The sequence below is a fragment of the Bos indicus x Bos taurus genome, chromosome 7, assembly GCF_003369695.1.
Source record: "Bos indicus x Bos taurus breed Angus x Brahman F1 hybrid chromosome 7, Bos_hybrid_MaternalHap_v2.0, whole genome shotgun sequence".
NCBI lineage: Eukaryota > Metazoa > Chordata > Mammalia > Artiodactyla > Bovidae > Bos > Bos indicus x Bos taurus.
Window position 1 is genome coordinate 80,454,894 of NC_040082.1, and position 18,301 is coordinate 80,473,194.

Sequence of the window (18,301 nt, forward strand, 5' to 3'; positions counted from 1 at the left end):
AGTTCCATTGCTCAGAAAACATATTTTTTCTTTCTGAGTTTTTGATATTTCTAGATAAGGTATTTGAATTAGTGGGTTGTTGCTGAGAATTGTCTTGCATAATTATGCTTATTCTTTTTCTTTTGAGTTTGTGTTTTCATTTCTAAGAAACTCAGTTATGTGATTTTGAAAAATGTGAATAAGCTCAGTGAATCTTGTGAAAGAGTTTTTTTTTTTTTTTTTATGAGATGCCAAGGAAAAATAACTTTAATCCTTTTAGAAGGAAATATAAAGTGAAACTTTATTTGCTTGTAGTGATTTTTGTTTTTATATTTTGGTTACATATAAAGGATAAACTTTCTTTGGTGAGAATTTTTGTTGTTCAGCTCTCTTGTCATGCTTGTATTTAGTTTAACTAACATGTTTTTAGCCTCATTTTTTATTTTTGCAGGGAAATGCAGTAATAAATTTACTTTTAAAAATATACGTGGATATATTATAGGGTTTCCTACCTTTTAGTGGGACTTTTGATATTTTGGGGTGGTATTTTTCTGTTGAAAACTGAATAGAAATTCAGTGGCAGTGGAAACAATGCTAGGTAATAAGTCAGTTTTAAAAAGAGGAAAATAATGTTGAGTTGCATGAGTAGAATTTTTAAATAGAAAAGCATTGTAGAGATTTGTAATAAGCGTTTAATTAATTGATTGACTCTACCTTGTTTTCTCGGAGAAGGCAATGGCACCCCACTCTAGTACTCTTGCCTGGAAAATCCCATGGGCGGAGGAGCCTGGTAGGCTGCAGTCCATGGGGTCACTAAGAGTTGGACACGACTGAGCGACTTCACTTTCACTTTTCACTTTCATGCATTGGAGAAGGAAATGGCAACCCACTCCAATGTTCTTGCCTTGAGAATCCCAGGGACGGGGGAGCCTGGTGGGCTGCCATCTATGGGGTTGCACAGAGTCGGACACGACTGAAGCGATTTAGCAGCAGCAACCTTGTTTTCTGAAATGAAAAAAAGTACAGACACATGATCTGAAATTCTGCGTAGGTTTGAGCTAGTCACAATCATTCTGAGCCTTAATTTCTTTATTGGGGGATAACTGACACTTTGAGTATAGCTGTAGTTTTAAAAGATCATCTGTATGAAGCACTGACACACACTGGGCTTGTAGTATGTGTTGGTTGTGTTACTTTATGTGATACATATATTCCCGAAGAGCAGAATTTTAATTTGACTCTTTACATAACCTTTAAATTTATTGGAGAACCTATTTAACACATTATTCACTGGGAGATTTTTGCAGAAACTAATAGCTGTGGCCAGTGATTTGTTAGTTAAGTGAATATTGAAACTCTCTGGTCAATAATGTTCAGGTTACAAAAGATGTATTAATATTAATAATGTCTCTGGCCAATAAGTTGTTAAAATAACAATAAGTTATAGTTATTCTATTGTAAAGAAAATTGTCACTTTTTAATGTTTTAATTGCTCAAAGCAAGAGTTCCTATAGTAAAGATTCTGCCTTTGACAAAAACATACATTTTCAAATGATCCTTTGTAGTGAACTAATTTAAAGATTGTGAACAAGATTTAATATGGGCCAAATTACCTTTGGGAGATTTTTTTTTCATCTAACTCAACTGTTAAAGACCAGAGGAGGTATTCTTTAGTTACTGTGTTTCAAAAAGAAAGCCCTCTTCATGACTTCTGTTACTGCACAGTGAAATTTATTTTCAAATTTGTCAGTTGGTGATAAAACAGAAAGGAATTATCAGAGGAAGAAATATTTCAGACCGAGTTTTGGTAATAGGCTTATTTTAATAGCTCCTATTTATGGTTTGAATTTTTAAATACTCTGTAGGTTATAAGACTGTTCTGTGAGATAAGCATGTAGGCAAGATCGCCTTATGATCTTGACTTCTTGTCACTGTGTTAACTAAACCTCCTCTTGGATTGAATTCAGTGGAGAATTGCCTTTATGACCAGTTCTTCTCCTTAATAAAAATCCTACTGTAGGGCTCAGTATACTTGTCCCTTGGTATCCACAAATTGGTTCCAGGACCCTGAGGATGCCAAAACCCAAGGATGCTCAACCCTTAATATAAAATTGCATAGTATTTGCATATAACCTACACACATTCTCCCATATACTTTAAATCATCTCTTGATTATTTATAATAACTAATACAATGTAAATACTTTGTAATAGTTGCCAACCCTTGGCAAGTTCAAGTTTTGCTTTTTGGAACTTTCTAGAATTATTTTTTACAGATATTTCAGTCCATAGTTGGTTGAATCCACAGAGGCAGAACCCATAAATATGGTGGGCCCACTGTATTTATATACATTTAGCATTTAGTCTTGAAAACCATATACTATAATTACTACAATCAGTACTACAAGGTATTGCTTGTATTTTGATAAATTGATCCCCACATTTCATGTTTTCTGATGCTATTGGAAATTTTATTACTGTTCACATTCATTTTCCAATTGTTCATTTCTAGTATAGGAATACAATTAATTTTTATATACTGACCTTGTATCATATATCCTTGCTAAAACTCATTTACTGGTCCTAACACTTTTTTTTTTTTTTTTTTTGTGGATTAGGATTTTCTACATATGCAGTCATATTGTCTGCAAAGAAAAATAGTTTCACTTCGTCAGTTACAATCTGAATATCTTTTAATTTTTTCTCTTTCTTTTGTTGTACTGACAGGAACTTCTAGTACAATATTGAATAGAAAATGTGAGTGAACATCCTTGCTTTGTTCTGGATCTTAGGGATGCCTTTTACTTACATAAGAATTTTTGTTTTTTTCATGGAAGTCCTTTTGCAATGTGAAGAAGTTTCCTTCTTTTTTTATTTGAGAGGTGTTTTTTTTTAATCATAAATGCATGTTAGCTTTTCTCAAATACTTTTTCTATATTTTTTGAGATGTTCTTATGATTCATATCTTCTTTTAATTTTGGAGAATTATATCAATTGATTTTTGAAAGTTAAACCAAACTTCAAGTCATAGGATGACCCCTACTTCATCATGGTTTACTTTCTTTTTAAGGATTTTACATCTGTGTTAATGAGAGATATTTCCTGTAGTTTTCTTTGCTTGTAATGCCTTTGTCTGGCTTTGGTAACGTGGTAGTGAATCAAGTTGGGAGGGGTTTCCTTCTCTTCTGTTTTCTGAAAGAGTTTGTGTAGAAATGGTATTGTTCCTTAAATGTTTAATAGAATTTACTAGATCATTTCTGGGCCCATAGTTATATTTGGAGATTATAAATTACATTTTGTTTAACTAATATAAAGCTGTCTTCTTGAGGTAATTTTGGTAATTTATAGCTTTCAAATACTTGTCCATTTCATCTAAGTTGTTGAATGTATTGGCTTAATGTTAGTTTGTAACATTCCTTTATCATCCTTTTACTGTCTGTAGGATCTGTCCTGATGCCCCCAGATAATAGTAATTTGTGTTCTTTCCTTTATCCTAATGAGAGGATTAATTTTATTGAACTTTTCAAATAACCAGCTTTTGATTTCAATATTTTTCTCTACTAATTGTCCATTTTGTCATTATTGGTTTTCTAATTTATCATTATTTTTTCCTTTCTTTTACTTATTTTGGGTGGAGTTGGTATAGACATAGATAATTGAATCATAATACAGTTCTGAAATAGACCCATACATGGATGCTTAATTGATTTTTGCTGCCAAGTCTGCTGCTAAGTCGCTTCAGTCATGTCCGACTCTGTGTGACCCTATAGGCGGCAGCCCACCAGGCTCCCCCGTCCCTGGGATTCTCCAGGCAAGAACACTGGAGTGGGTTGCCATCTCATTCTCCAATGCATGAAAGTGAAAAGTGAAAGTGAAGGCGCGCAGTCGTGTCTGACTCTTTGTAACCCCATGGACTGCAGCCTACCAGGCTCCTCCGCCCATGGGATTTTCCAGGCAAGAGTACTAGAGTGGGGTGCCATTGCCTTCTCCGATTGATTTTTGAGGATAGTGCAAAAGATACCCAAGGGGAAAAGACAGCCTTCTCAAGGAACTTTGTGAGAATAACTAGGCATCAGTATTGAAAAAAATGAATCTAAACCCTTACAACAAAAGAAAACAGGAGAAAAAGACTTCAAATGATTCATAGATTTAAATGTTAGAGCCAAAACTATAGTATTTCTTAAAGGAAAAATAGAAAATCTTTGTGACCTTAGGGGAGTCAAAGATGTTCTAGCTGAGACAAAAAAGCATAAACAATAAAACAACAACAAGGACGTCCAATAAATTTGGTTTCATCTAAATATAAACTGCTGTTCTTTGAAGGATACTGTTAAGCAAATGAAAAAAATATGCTACAGTGTGGGAGGAAGTATTTGCAAAGCTTGTATCTGAAAATGACTTACATCCAAAATACACAAACAACTCTTTAAGATTTATTATAAGACAAATAATATAATTTTTTAAAACATGGGTACAGTGTCACTGGTGCTGCTGCTGCTAAGTCGCTTCAGTCATGTTCGACTCCGTGCGACCCCATAGACGGCAGCCCGCCAGGCTCCCCCATCCCTGGAATTCTCCAGGCAAGAACACTGGAGTGGGTTGCCGTTTCCTTCTCCAGTGCAGGAAAGTGAAAAGTGAAAGTGAAGTCGCTCAGTCGTGTCACAACATGTCACAAAAAGATGTGAATGACCAGTAACAACATGAAACAATGTTCAAAATGTTGTCACCAGTGAAACTCAAATCACAGTGAGGTAATACTTCATGGCCATTAGCATAGCTAAATTTGAAAGATTGACCATACTAAATGATAAGTTCTGGAGCAACTTGAAGTCTCATGTATTGCTTGTGGAAATATAAAATGGGACAAACCCTTTGGAAAATACTGTATACGTTTCTTACAAAGTTAAACCTACACTTTCCATATAACGGAGTAATCCCACTCCTGGATATGTGAGAGAAATGAAAACGTATGTCCGCACAAAGACTTGTACAAGAATGATCCTAACAGCCTTATTTACAATAACTCAAAACTGGAAGTTCCTCAAAGGTACGTCAGTAGCCGAATAGATAAATGATGTTGGCAATAAAAAGTATTGAGGTACTAATTAATGCTTACAGCAACAGGAGTAAAGCAGAAGAATCTGGACACAACGGTTCATACTGTATGATCCTATGCATGTGAAACTCTATAAAAAATCAAGTCTACTGTAGTGTAACAGAAAACATGTGCCTGGTTGAGGCCAGGGGAGGGGGAGAATAGCAGGCAGGGCGTGAAAGGGAATCTTTTGGAGTGTTGGAAATACTTCTTGATTGTAGTAGTACTTATGTGTATGTGTTGTCAATATTTATCATACTGTACCCTTTAATAAGTGTATTTTATTATATGTAAAATTAGACTTGAGTAAAAGAAGTTTGTTTTTAGTGCTTATCAAATCTGGTTATACTTCAGAATCATCTGCTAAACTTTAAGTATACATTCTTCTACTCTGTGTCGTCCCCAGAGAATCAACATCCAGCATTAGGTGTGCTCATCTGACATTCTTAAAAGCTTCAGAGGTGATTCTGATTCTCAGGGGACTTCAGAAATAATATTTTTTTCTTTCCTTGACTTCTCATTCTTTAAGACTCCTCGGGTCTAATAAAGTGAAATTTTAGTTTAAAAAGTCATTACTGGACTTTTTTCATGTTATTCATATCCTGCTTTCATTAATGGGTTTTAGAAGAATTTATGGGTTTTAGAAGAATTTAAAGTCTATATTACTTATTTTGAAAGCTTGCTTTTTTAAAAATAAAATATGCTTACATTGTTAAAATATGGAATATAAGGAAAAATTCCCATTATATCACATTTTTGAAATTATGAAGTGAGCTATTGAAATATCCCATCTAGTCCTGCAGTTTCATACCCCTGATTACTAATGATTTGATGCCTATTCTTCTAGATATTTCCTTATATTTATAGAAAAGAGATATAATCTAGTATTAATAGGGACAAATCTAGTACATTTTTAAATAGTCACTTATATATTTAAGTAGTATGCCTTGATTGCCTGTTTTGTGGCAGCCCTGAGGCACTAGGCCCTGAGGCTGTTGAGCCAGAGACCTCTGTTCTCCTGTGATAATGTCAGGTGAGAGGATAGATGTTGATTAAATAAAAGCACAAACATATTTATTAAAACTGTAACAAGTGTTTCAGAAGACAATTACAGAATATTCTAAGGTTGCATAGTAAAAATTAAAACATTTTTGACCCTTTCACTCTAGTTCAGATCTGTCCTTTGAAAGGTTTGCTTTTCCTAAAACATTTAGTACTGCTTGGATAGTCTTAGTGTTCATTTGGATGAAACATCTTGCACATGAACATCCTCTTATTAAACTATTATTATCTCCTCTTACTTTTAGAATTTTTGTATTATTTTAAAATACTAACAAAAATTAAGCATTTAGCTCAAGTGACAAATTGAAAAAAAAAAATTCACTCAGCAAATATTTGTAAGTACCTCTCTGAGTCTTGGTCTGTTATTATATCATTCAGTTATATGCTATACAACCTTTTGTTACTAGAACAATAGAAACTTGAAAATGGCAATTTGTTCTGGTAGCATATTTTTGGTGCTGCCGGAGGAGTTACTACCATTGGAATGTGTCAAACGCAAGTGCTTTTAAAAATATATTTTGCAATATATTAATGGTATTTTATAGTAATGGAGAGTATGGTATGTGGGATGGAATTTTTGTGCTCATTTAAGTTTAGGAAATGGAGGACTAAAGAAAGTTAAACGTTGTTAGTTCTAGGTATTTTCAAAATTTTTAATATGTTATATTGTATATCTTGTAAAATGGAGCTGTAGTACACAGTGACTCTGTTTTTCATCATGGAACCCGTTCCTCCTTACCTTATTTGTAGGAATAGATATTAATATTTAGGGAAAGAAAGAAATCTCCAGTAGCATGTAAAGAAATCATAGTATCATATTTTTTAAATGCATGATAATTTTACTGTAAAACCATTATTGTTTAGGCATGATTAGATTTGTATTTTATATGCTGGACTTTGAGGAATTATCAGGAATTAATTTACATGTAAGGAAAGAATCATTTTTCCATTCTTCCGTCCTTTACTGGGAAAGGAACATTAAATTTATGTTTCTCTTATATTTCAGAACAAAGTAGAAGAGATGACTTAGAAGCGTTAGGTCACATGTTCATGTATTTTCTGAGAGGCAGTCTTCCTTGGCAAGGTTTAAAGGTAATTGTTTTTGTGTTTCTTTATTGAGTTTAATAAGTTGTTAATTTATTAAGATACTTTCTTCCAAGTATTTAATTTTAAAATTACTTTTCAAGAGTTTTTACTTTCTATTTTAGGCTGACACATTAAAGGAGAGGTATCAGAAAATTGGAGATACAAAACGAGCCACACCAATAGAAGTGTTATGTGAAAATTTTCCAGGTAATGAATAATGCTGTACTGATACATGTGCTTATTATACACAGAAAACTGTAAGTGTTAATTGTCATTACTTAAGTTTATAAGTACTTTTTTCATGCTTAAAAAATATGATTTAAAAGATGTCAGCATTTGATACACAGACCACAGGGGCAATTTATGTGTTTGCTTTGTAAGATGATATTAATGGAAAAAAATCCTTCTAATAGTGTTGGCCAGTACCAGCTAAAATAGTATTTTCTTCAACAGCATACTTTCAATAAGTTGAAATATTTGCTCAGAAATACCAACTGTAAAGTTTTGGTATCCAGTTTTAGTCATTTGAAACTCAGTATCAATCTCAAAGGAGGTATGTGATATATGATGTAGTCTAGTTTTCCAAGTACAGCAAAATCTGCTAACCTTACTGCTTTTAGGCTGATTTTTTATTTTCTGAAGATAGTTTTGTTCTCATGTAGTTTTTTGGCAACTCACATGAAATCAATCAACAAAAATTTACTTAAGATTTCTAAATTAATTAACGGATAAGAGTAATGTGTCTGTAATGTGTTAAAATACCTGTTAGAATATTTTGTTGTTGTTCAGTCCCTAAGTCATGTCCGACTCTTTGCGACCCATTGGACTGTAGCATACCAAGCTCCCCTGTTTCCCACTATCTCCTGGAGTTTGTTCAAATTCACGTCCGTTGTGTCAGTGATGCTTTCCAACCATTGCATCCTCTGTGGCCCCCTTTTCCTTTTGCCTTCAATGTTTCCCAGCAATTCGGTCTTTTCCAGTGAGTCGGCTCTTTGGAAATCTGTTAGCCAAATACAGGGCTTTAGGTCCAGTGAATAAACAGGGTTGATTTCCTTTAGAATTGATTGATTAGGTCTTCTTGCAATCCACGGGACTCTCAAAAGTCTTCACCACTGCCACAGTTTGAAAGTATCAGTTCTTTGGCACTTAGCCTTCTTTATGGTCCAACTCTCATATCTGTACACAACTACTGGAAAAACCATAGCTTTGACTGTATGGACCTTTTGTCAGCAAAGTGATGTCTCTTCTTTTTAATATGCTCCTAGGTTTGTTACAGCTTTCCTTCCAAGGAGCAAGTGTCTTAATTTCATGGCTGCAGACACTGTCCACAGTAATTCTGGAGCCCAAGAAAATAAAATCTGTCACTGCTTCTACTTTTTCCCCTTCTATTTGACAGGAAGTGATGCAACTGGATGCCATGATGTTATTTTTTTGAATGTTGTGTTTTAAGAGAGCTTTTTCACTCTGATCTTGGACCCTCGTCAATAGACTCTTTAGTTCCTCTTCACTTTGTGCTGTTAGAGTGGTATTATCTACATATCTGAGGTTGTTGATATTTCTCCTGGCAGTCTTGATTCCAGCTTGTGATTCATTCAGCTTAGCATTTGCATAATGTACTCTGCATAGAATTTAAATAAGCAGGGTGACAGTATACAGCCTTGTCATCCTCCTTTCTCAATTTTGAACCAGTCCAGTGTTTCATGTCCAGTTCTAACTGTTGCTTCTTGACCCACATTCAGTTTTCTCAGGAGACAGGTTAAGGTGGTCTGGTATTCCCATCTCTTTAAGAATTTTCCACAGTTTGTTGTGATCTGCACAGGCAAAGGCTAACGCAGAAGTAGATGCTTTTCTGGGAGTCCCTTGCTTTCTCCATGATCCAGCAAGTGTTGGCAATTTGATTTCTGGTTCCTCTGCCTTTTCTAAACCCAGCTTGTACTTCTGGAAGTTCTTGGTTCACATACTTCTGAAGCCTTGCTTGAAAGATTTTGAGCATAGCCTTGCTAGCATTCAGTTGGGTATATCTTTCCCTTTATCCCTTGCCTTTTAGTTCTCTGCTTTCCTTAGCTTCCTAATCCTCCTCAGACAACCACTTTGCTTCCTTGCATTTTTTTTCTTTGGGATGGTTTCATTCACTGCCTCCTGTACAGTGTTATACACCTCAATCCATAGTTCTTCAGGCACTCTCTCTAGTAAATCTAATCCCTTGAATCTGTTCTTCGTCTCCACTGTATAATCATAAGGGATTTGTTTTAGGTATAGTGGTTCCCCCTACTTTCTTCAATTTAAGCCTGAATTTTGCAGTAAGAAGCTCATGATCTGAGCCACAGTCAGCTCTAGGTCTTGTTTTTGCTACCTGTATAGAGCTTCTCTGTCTTCAGCTGCAGAGAATATAATCAGTCTGATTTTGCTGTTGATCATTTGGTGATGTCCATGTATAGAATCGTCTCTTGTGTTGGAAAAGGTGTTTGCTATGACTAATATGTTCCCTTGACAAAATTCTTTTAACCTTTGCCCTGCTTCATTTTGTATTCCAAGGCCAAACTTGTGTATTATTGTGGATACTTGTGTATTGTTGTGGATAACTCTTGACTTTTTCCTTTTGCATTCCAGTCCCCAAGATTATGAAGGGCTTTCCAAGTGGTGCTAGTGGTAAAGAACCCAGCTGCCAATGTAGTAGACTCGAGAGATGTGGGTTCGATCCCTGGGTTGGGAAGATCCCCTGGAGAAGGAAATGGCAACCCACTCCAGTATTCTTGCCTGAGAAATCCCATGGACAGAGGAGCCTGGCAGGCTACAGTCCTTGGGGTAGACTTGCAAAGAGTCAGACATGACTGAGCACACATACACACAGCCTAATTATGAAAAGGACATCTGTTTTTGGTGTTAGTTCTAGAAGGTGTTATTGGTCTTCATAGAACCAGTCAGCTTCAGCTTCTTCAGTATCAGTGGTTGGAGTATAGACTTAATTAATGAGATGTTGAATGGTTTGCCTTGGAAATAAACCAAGATCATTCTGTCATTTTTGAGATTGTACCCAGGTACTGCATTTTGGACTCTTTGTTGACTATGAGGACTACTTCATTTCTTCTAAGGGATTCTTGCCCATATAGTTGATATAATGGCCATCTGAATTAAATTCACCCAAATCTTGTCCATTTTAGTTCACTGATTCCTAAAATGTTGATATTCACTCTTGCCATCTCCTTGACCATGTCCAGTTTACCTTGATTCATGGACCTAACATTCCAGGTTCCTATGCAGTATTGATCTCTATTTTTTTTTTTTTAATTTATTTAATTGGAGGCTAATTACTTTACAATATTGTGGTGGTTTTTGCCATACATTGACATGAATCAGCCATGGGTGTACATGTGTCCCTCCTTCCTGAATCCTCTGCCCCACCTCCCCCTGCACCCCATCTCTCTGGGTTGTCCCAGAGCACCAGCTTTGAGTGCCCTGCTTTATGTATCGAACTTGAACTGGTCATCTGTTTTACATATGGAAATATACATGTTTCAATGCTATTCTCTCAAATTGTCCCACCCTTGCCTTCTCCCACAGAGTCCAAAAGTTTTTTCTTTACACCTGTGTCTCTTTTGCTGTCTTGCATATAGGGTAGTCATTGCCATCTTTCTAAATTTCATATATATGCATTAACATACTGTATTGGTGTTTCTCTTTCTGACTTACTTCACCCTATATAATAGGCTCCAGTTTTATCCACTTCATTAGGATTGACTCAAATGTGTCCTTTTTCATAGCTGAGTAATATTCCATTGTGTATATGTACCACAACTTCCTTATCCATTTGTCTGCCGATGGACATCTAGGTTGCTTCAGTGTGCTAGCTACAGTATTGTTCTTTATAGCATCTACTTTACTTTCACCAGCAGACACAACCGTAACTGAGCATCATTTTCCACTTTGGCCCAGCTGCTTCATTCTTTCTGGAGCTATTAGTAATTGCCCTCCGCTCTTCCCCAGTAGCATATTGGGCACCTTCAGACTTGGAAGGGTCATCTTCTGGCATCATATATCTTTCCCTTTTCATATAGTTTATGGGATTCTCCAGGCAAGAATACTGGAGTGGGTTGCAATTTCCTTTTCCATTGGATCACGTTTTGTGAGAACTCTTCACTGTGACCCATCTGTCTTGGGTGGCCCAGCATGGCATGGTTCACAGCTTCATTGAGTTACGCAAGCCTCTTCACCGTGACAAGGCTGTGATCCATGAAGGGGGTTGTGATTTATGCAGTAACAGTAAATGAGAACCAAACTTGAAGGTAGAAGATGGAGCTTATATTCAGTTCAGTTCAGTTCAGTCGCTCAGTCGTGTCCAATTCTTTGCGACCCCATGAATCTCAGCACGTCAGGCCTCCCTGTCCATTACCAACTCCCGGAGTTTACTCAAACTCATGTCCATCGAGTTGGTGATGCCATCCAGCCATCTCATCCTCTGTCGTCCCCTTCTCCTCCTGCCCCCAGTCCCTCCCAGCATCAGAGTCTTTTTCAGTGAGTCAACTCTTCGCATGAGGTGGCCAAAGTAGGTTGCTGCAAAAGTAATTGTGATTTCAGACTGTGAATTTAAATCATTATAACCAGGCTCTTTTAATCAAAATAGGAACCATTACAAGACAACCAGGACAAAATAGGAACAAGACCAAGACAACACAGTTTTGCCCACTAGAGAGAAGTTTGTTTATTCCTGAATCCCAGGGACAGGGGAGCCTGGTGGGTGCTGTCTCTGGGGTCGCACAGAGTCAGACACGACTGAAGCGACTTAGCAGCAGCAGCATAAAAATACGTGCTTCCAGATTCGATGAAGTCTTGGAAAGCATTTTCTGCCTCCTGCTGATTGTGGAAGCATTTTCCCTGCAAAAAGTCATCGAGATGCTTAAAGAAGTGGTTATCAGTTGGCGAGAGGTCAGGTGAATATAGCAGATGAGGCAAAACTTCTTAGCCCAGTTTGTTGACCCATTGAAGCGTTTTTTGTATGATGTGTAGTCAGGCATTGTCATGGAGAAGAATTGGGCCATTGGGCTGCAGGCATTTCAGTTTTCAGTACATCCATTTGTTGAGAATACTTCTCAGATGTAGTGGTTTTGCCAGGGTTCAGAAAGCTATAGTGTAATGGACCAGCCAGCATCAGACCACCAACCAGTGACAGCTCTTTTTGGTGCAAATTTGGCTTTGAGAAGTGCTTTGAAGCTTCTTCACAGTCCAGCCACTGAGCTGGTTGTCTCTGGTTGTCATATAAAATCCACTTTTCATTGCATGTCACAATTTGATCGAGAAATGGTTTGTTGTTGTAGAAGAAGAGAAGACAGCACCTCAAAACAGTGATTTTTTTGACTTGCGGTTGGCTCATGAGACACCCACTTATTGAGCTTTTTCAGCTTTCCAATTTGCTTCAAATGCTGAATGACTGTAGAATGGTCGACGGTGATGTTTTTGGCAATTTGTCGTGTAAGTTGTAAGAGGATTAGCTTCGATGATGCTCTCAATTGGTTGTTGTCAACCTTCTAATGGCCGGTCACTGGGCTCCTCATCTTCAAGGTTCTTGTCTCCTTTGCAAAACTTCTTGAACCACCACCACAGTGTATGTTTTTGTATTTCCAACGCCAAATGTGTTGTTGATGTTGCAAGATGTCTCCGCTGCTTACGACCCATTTTGAACTTAAATAAGAAAATCACTTGAATTGGCTTTTTGTCTAACATAATTTCTGTAGTCTAAAATATGTATATAATAAAAAGCAAGTAATTAGTCATTAGCAAAAAAATAGTGAGAAATGTGCATTAAAATGATGTATAACCATACTTATTTAAGAATGTATTCCAATATCAAATGGCAATGTTGCTAGATCCTTTGGGTAGAATACCATTTAGCCTAGGTTAAGTATTTGAATCCTCTTTTAGGCAGTTAGTTTGTGTCGCAGATTCTAAAGGACATCCAGCAAACTAGTGCAAATGCTTTCCTATATAAATCAGCTCCCATCAGTATTAACAGTATGAGCTGAGTATGGTGTTTTGTGATTAAATAATTATGCATTGTTGAAATTTCTATTTCAACCTTCAGTACTAGCCAAGGTTTCTATTAAAAATATTATTTTAAAAAAATTTCAGCCTTTTCTCATGAAATGAAGCAAAAATAATACTTGTTAAATCTCAGGTTTTTCTTTTGTCTCTATTTCCTTTCCTCCCTTCTTTTCACCCTTTTAATTTTATTGTTATTAAGTTCATAATATTTTCACTGATAGTAGAATCTTGCTACTTTTTCATGTGTTCTTATAATACTTGTCCTTTTAGATATTTATAATTTTATTAAAATGTATATAGAAAAGTTTAATCAGAGTAATTTTTATTTTCTTTCTAGAAGAAATGGCAACATATCTTCGTTATGTAAGAAGGCTAGATTTTTTTGAAAAACCAGATTATGACTACCTAAGAAAACTTTTTACTGACTTGTTTGATCGAAAAGGATATATGTTTGATTATGAATATGACTGGATTGGTAAACAGTTGGTGAGTACTCCAGGCTGTATAAGAAAAACAAAAGATTATTTGTAGTACTTAGCTTCCTTTTTCATAGTAGAGATCCTCTATTTGAAAAGAGTTGAGAACAGATAATTTTTTATTTTGAAGTATAGTTGGTTTACAGTATAAGTTTTAGGTGAACATCATAGTGATTTAAAATTTTTATAGATTATGCTCCATTTTAAGTTATTACAGAATAATATCTATATTTTTCTGTACTGTACAGTATATCCTTTTTGCTAATTTATTTCATAGATGGAAGTTTGTGTCTCCTAATCCCCTACTCTTGTCTTGCCCCTCCTCTGTTTTTTCTCCTCACTGGTAACCACAAGATTGTTCTCTGTATTTTTAAGTCTGTTCCTTTTTTGTTATATTCATTTGTTTGTTTTATTTTTAAGACTCCACATAATAATGATAACAAGAGTATATTTCTCCTAAGCATAATTCTCTATAGTTCCAGTCACATTGTTGCAAATGGCAGAATTCCATTCTTTTTATGGCTGAGTAATATTTTATCATATAGTCTAGTTCAGTCACTCAGTCATGTCCAACTCTTTGCGACCCCACGGACTGCAGCATGCCAGGCTTCCCTGTCCATCACCAACTCTCAGAGTTTACTCAGACTTACGTCCGTTGAGTTGGTGATGCCATCCAACCATCTCATCCTCTGTCATCCCCTTCTCCTCCCAACTTCAATCTTTCCCAGCCTCAGGGTCTTTTCAAATGAGTCGGTTCTTTGAATCAGGTGACCGAAGTATTGGAGTTTCAGCTTCAGCATCAGTCCTTCCAATGAACATTTAGGGCTGATTTCCTTTAGGGTGGACTGGTTGGATCTCCTTATAGTCCAAGGGACTCACAAGAGTCTTCTCCAACACCACAGTTCAAAAGCATCAGTTGTTCGGTGCTCAGCTTTCTTTATGGTCCAACTCTCACATCCATACATGACTACTGGAAAAACCATAGCTTTGACTAAACGGACCTTTGTTGGCAAACTCATGTCTCTGCTTTTGAATATGCTGTCTAGGTTGGTCATAACTTTTCTTCCAAGGAGTAAGCGTCTTTTAATTTCATGGCTGCATTCACCATCTGCAGTGATTTTGGAGCCCCCAAAAAGAAAGTCTCTCACAGTTTCTACTGTTTCCCATCTGTTTGTCATGAAGTGATGGGACCAGATGCCATGATCTTAGTTTTCTGAAGTTAAGTTTTAAGCCAACTTTTTCACTCTCCTCTTTCACTTTCATCAAGAGGTTTTTTAGTTATTCTTCACTTTCTGCCATAAGGGTGGTATCATCTGCATATCTGAGGTTATTGATATTTCTCCCGGCAATCTTGATTCCAGCTTGTACATCATCCAGCCCAGCGTTTCTCATGATGTACTCTGCATATAAGTTAAATAAGTAGGGTGACAGTATACAGCCTGACGTACTCCTTTCCCAATTTGGAACCAGTCTGTTGTTACATGTCCAGTTCTAACTGTTGCTTCCTGACCTGCATATAGATTTCTCAAGAGGCAGGTCAGGTGATCTGGTATTCCCCTCTCTTTTGGAATTTTCCAGTTTGTTGTGATCCACACAATCAAAGGCTTTGGCTTAGTCAATAAAACAGAAGTAGATGTTTTTCTGGAACTCTCTTGCTTTTTCGATGATCCAATGGATTTTGGCAATTTGATCTCTGATTCCTCTGCCTTTTCTAAATCCAGTTGAACATCTGGAAGTTTATGGTTCACATATTGTTGAAGCCTGGCTTGGAGAATTTTGAGCAGTACTTTACTAGCGTGTGAGATGAGTTCAATTATGCAGTAGTTGGAGCATTCTTTGGCATTGCCTTTCTTTGGGATTGGAATGAAAACTGACCTTTTCCAGTCCTGTGGCCACTGCTGAGTTTTCCAAATTTGCTGGCATATTGAGTGCAGCACTTTCACAGCTTCATCTTTTAGGATTTGAAATAGCTTAACTGGAATTCCATCACCTCCACTAGCTTTGTTTGTAGTGATGCTTCCTAAGGCCCACTTGTCTTCACATTCCAGGATATCTGGCTCTAGGTGAGTGATCACACCATTGTGGTTATCTGGGACGTGAAGATTTTTTTTGTATAGTATTTCTGTGTATTCTTGCCACCTCTTCTTAATATCTTCTGCTTCTTTTAGGTCCATACCATTTCTGTCCTTTATTGTGCCCATGTTTGCATGAAATGTTCCCTTGGTATCTCTGAGTTTCTTGAAGAGGTCTCTAGTCTTTTCCCTTCTATTTTCCTCTCTTTCTTTGCATTGATGACTGAGGAAGGCTTTCTTATCTCTCCTTGCTATTCTTTGGAACTCTGCATTCAAATGGGTATATCTTTACTTTTGTTCTTTGCCTTTCTCTTCTCTTCTTTTCACAACTATTCGTAAGGCTCCTCAGCCAACCATTTTACCTTTTGCATCTCTTTTTCTTGGGGATGGTCTTGATCCCTGCCTCCTATACAGTGTCCCAAACCTCCGTCCATAGTTCTTCCTTAACTTTTCTTTAAAAAAAATTTTTTTTTTTAATCTTTTTACTTTTGGCTGTTCTGGGTCTTCATTGCTGTGCAGGCTTTTCTCTAGTTGCAGAGAACAGGGGCTATCTCTAGCTGCAGTGTGCTGGCTTCTCATTGCAGTGGTTTTCCTTGGCTCTCGGGCTTGCGGGCTTCAGTTGTTGTAGCACGTGGGCTCTAGAGTAGTTGTAGCACTCAGGTTTAATTGCCCCAAGGCATGTGCGATCTTCTGAATCAGGGACTGAACCCATGTCTCCTGCATTAGCAGGTGGATTCTTTACCACTGAGTGACCAGGGAAGCTCCTCTCCATATCTTCTTTGTCCATTCATCTGCTGCTGGGCACTTAGGTTGCTTCTGTATCTTGGCTGTTGTATATAATGCTGTTTTGAACATTGAGGTGTATAAACCTTTTGAATTACTTTTTTCATTTTCTTTGAATATGTACCCAGCGGTGTACTGCTGGATCATATGGTAGTTATACTTCTGGTGTTTTGAGGAATCTTCATAATGTTTACCATAGTGGCTGTACTCATTTAAATTTCCACCAGTAGTGCACAAGGGTTCCGTTTTATCCATATCCTCACCAACAATTGTTATTTCGTGTCTTTTTAATAATGGCCATTCTGACAAGTGTGAAATGATGTCTCATTATGGTTTTGATTTTAATTTCTCTGATGATTAGTAATGTTGAACATTTTTTCATGCATCTCTTAGCCATCTGTGTGTTTTCTTTGGAAAACTATTCAGATCTGCTTATTTGTTGTTTGTTTTTTTGGTACTGTATGAGCTGTTCATAAATTTTGAATATTAACCTCTTTTCAGTCATATCATTTGCAAATATATTCAGTAGGTTGTCTTTTCATTTTGTTGATGGTTTTCTTTGCTGTGTCAAAGCTTTAAAGTTTAATTAGGTCCCATTTGTTTATTTTTGCTTTTGTTTCTTCTACCGTAAGAGACAGATCCAAAAAAATATTGCTACAATTTAAGTCAGAGTGTTCACTTATGCTTTCTTCCAGGAATTTTGTGGTTTCATAATAAAGGTCTTTAATCTGTTTTGAGTGTGTTTTTGTATATGGTGTTAGAATATGTTCTGATCTCATTCTTTTACACACAGCTGTCCAGTTTTTCAGCACCACTTATTGAAGAGACTGTCTTTTGTTATTTGTATATTCTTGCTTCCTCTGTTATAGATTAATTAGGTTAATTGATCATACATATGTGGGTTTATTTCTGAGCTCTCTTTTCTGTTGACATATGTCTGTCGTTAAGCCAGTACTGTACTGATTTGATTACTGCAGGTTTGTAGTATAGTCTGAAGTCAGGGAGTGTTATACCTCCAGATTTGTTCTTTTTTCTCAAGATTGTTAGACAGGGTCTTTTGTGGTTCCATATACATTTTAGTATTGAGAATAAATAATTTTAAAGGATTCATTCTTTGTGTTTTGTAAAAAGGGAGAATTTGGAGTCTGCTTTTTAGAGTAATGGGTTATTTTGAATGTTTTGCTTTTGATTTAGTTCTTAATATCAAATATACTTTTTAAAAATATAGTATTCTAGTGCCTACTTTAAAAGATCAGCTAGTTTTTTCTTTAGTCATTGCTCAAGATATTTGTAATTTTAGAGTATACTTTAATTATTCTAGCAGTTTTAGCTTATTTTGCAATAGACTGATACTTACGTATCAGAGCAAGTTTAGGTTTTTTTAACTATAAAAACTGCCCAAAAAATTTGTCTTGATCATAACTGTGGGATGAGTGTCATTACTTAAATGAACACAACATTAAGTTCTTTCTTTAAAGAGATGACTTAAAAAAAATCAAATATTTATTCTCACTAGTCTTCTTTTTAAATAAATAAGAATGCCTTACAAAATTTACTTTAATTTCAGTTCACTGATACCAAATTTTGTCCATATTTGGAACTACCAAGCTCTCAGGTTCAAGTACTTTTGAACAATTGACTTACTTAAATGTTTAATCTGTATTTTTCTTAGCGCCAAAGTGATTTGAATACATATTGTATCTAAAATGCAAA

At 36.2% G+C, this 18,301-nt stretch overlaps 1 protein-coding gene across 10 annotated transcripts in view; it reads left to right on the forward strand.

Annotated features, from left to right (window-relative positions):
- Positions 1 to 18,301, forward strand: part of CSNK1G3 (casein kinase 1 gamma 3) — a 116,187-nt gene that overhangs the window by 66,660 nt on the left and 31,226 nt on the right. For 7 of the 10 annotated variants that reach the window (XM_027546990.1, XM_027546991.1, XM_027546989.1 and 4 more), the window contains exons 7-9: positions 7,142 to 7,227; positions 7,344 to 7,428; positions 13,595 to 13,743. In XM_027546990.1, the coding sequence (XP_027402791.1) occupies positions 7,142 to 7,227; positions 7,344 to 7,428; positions 13,595 to 13,743 (320 nt within the window). The remainder of the gene's footprint in view (positions 1 to 7,141; positions 7,228 to 7,343; positions 7,429 to 13,594; positions 13,744 to 18,301) is intronic. The other 3 variants (XM_027546988.1, XM_027546995.1, XM_027546993.1) reach the window with 1 other exon arrangement.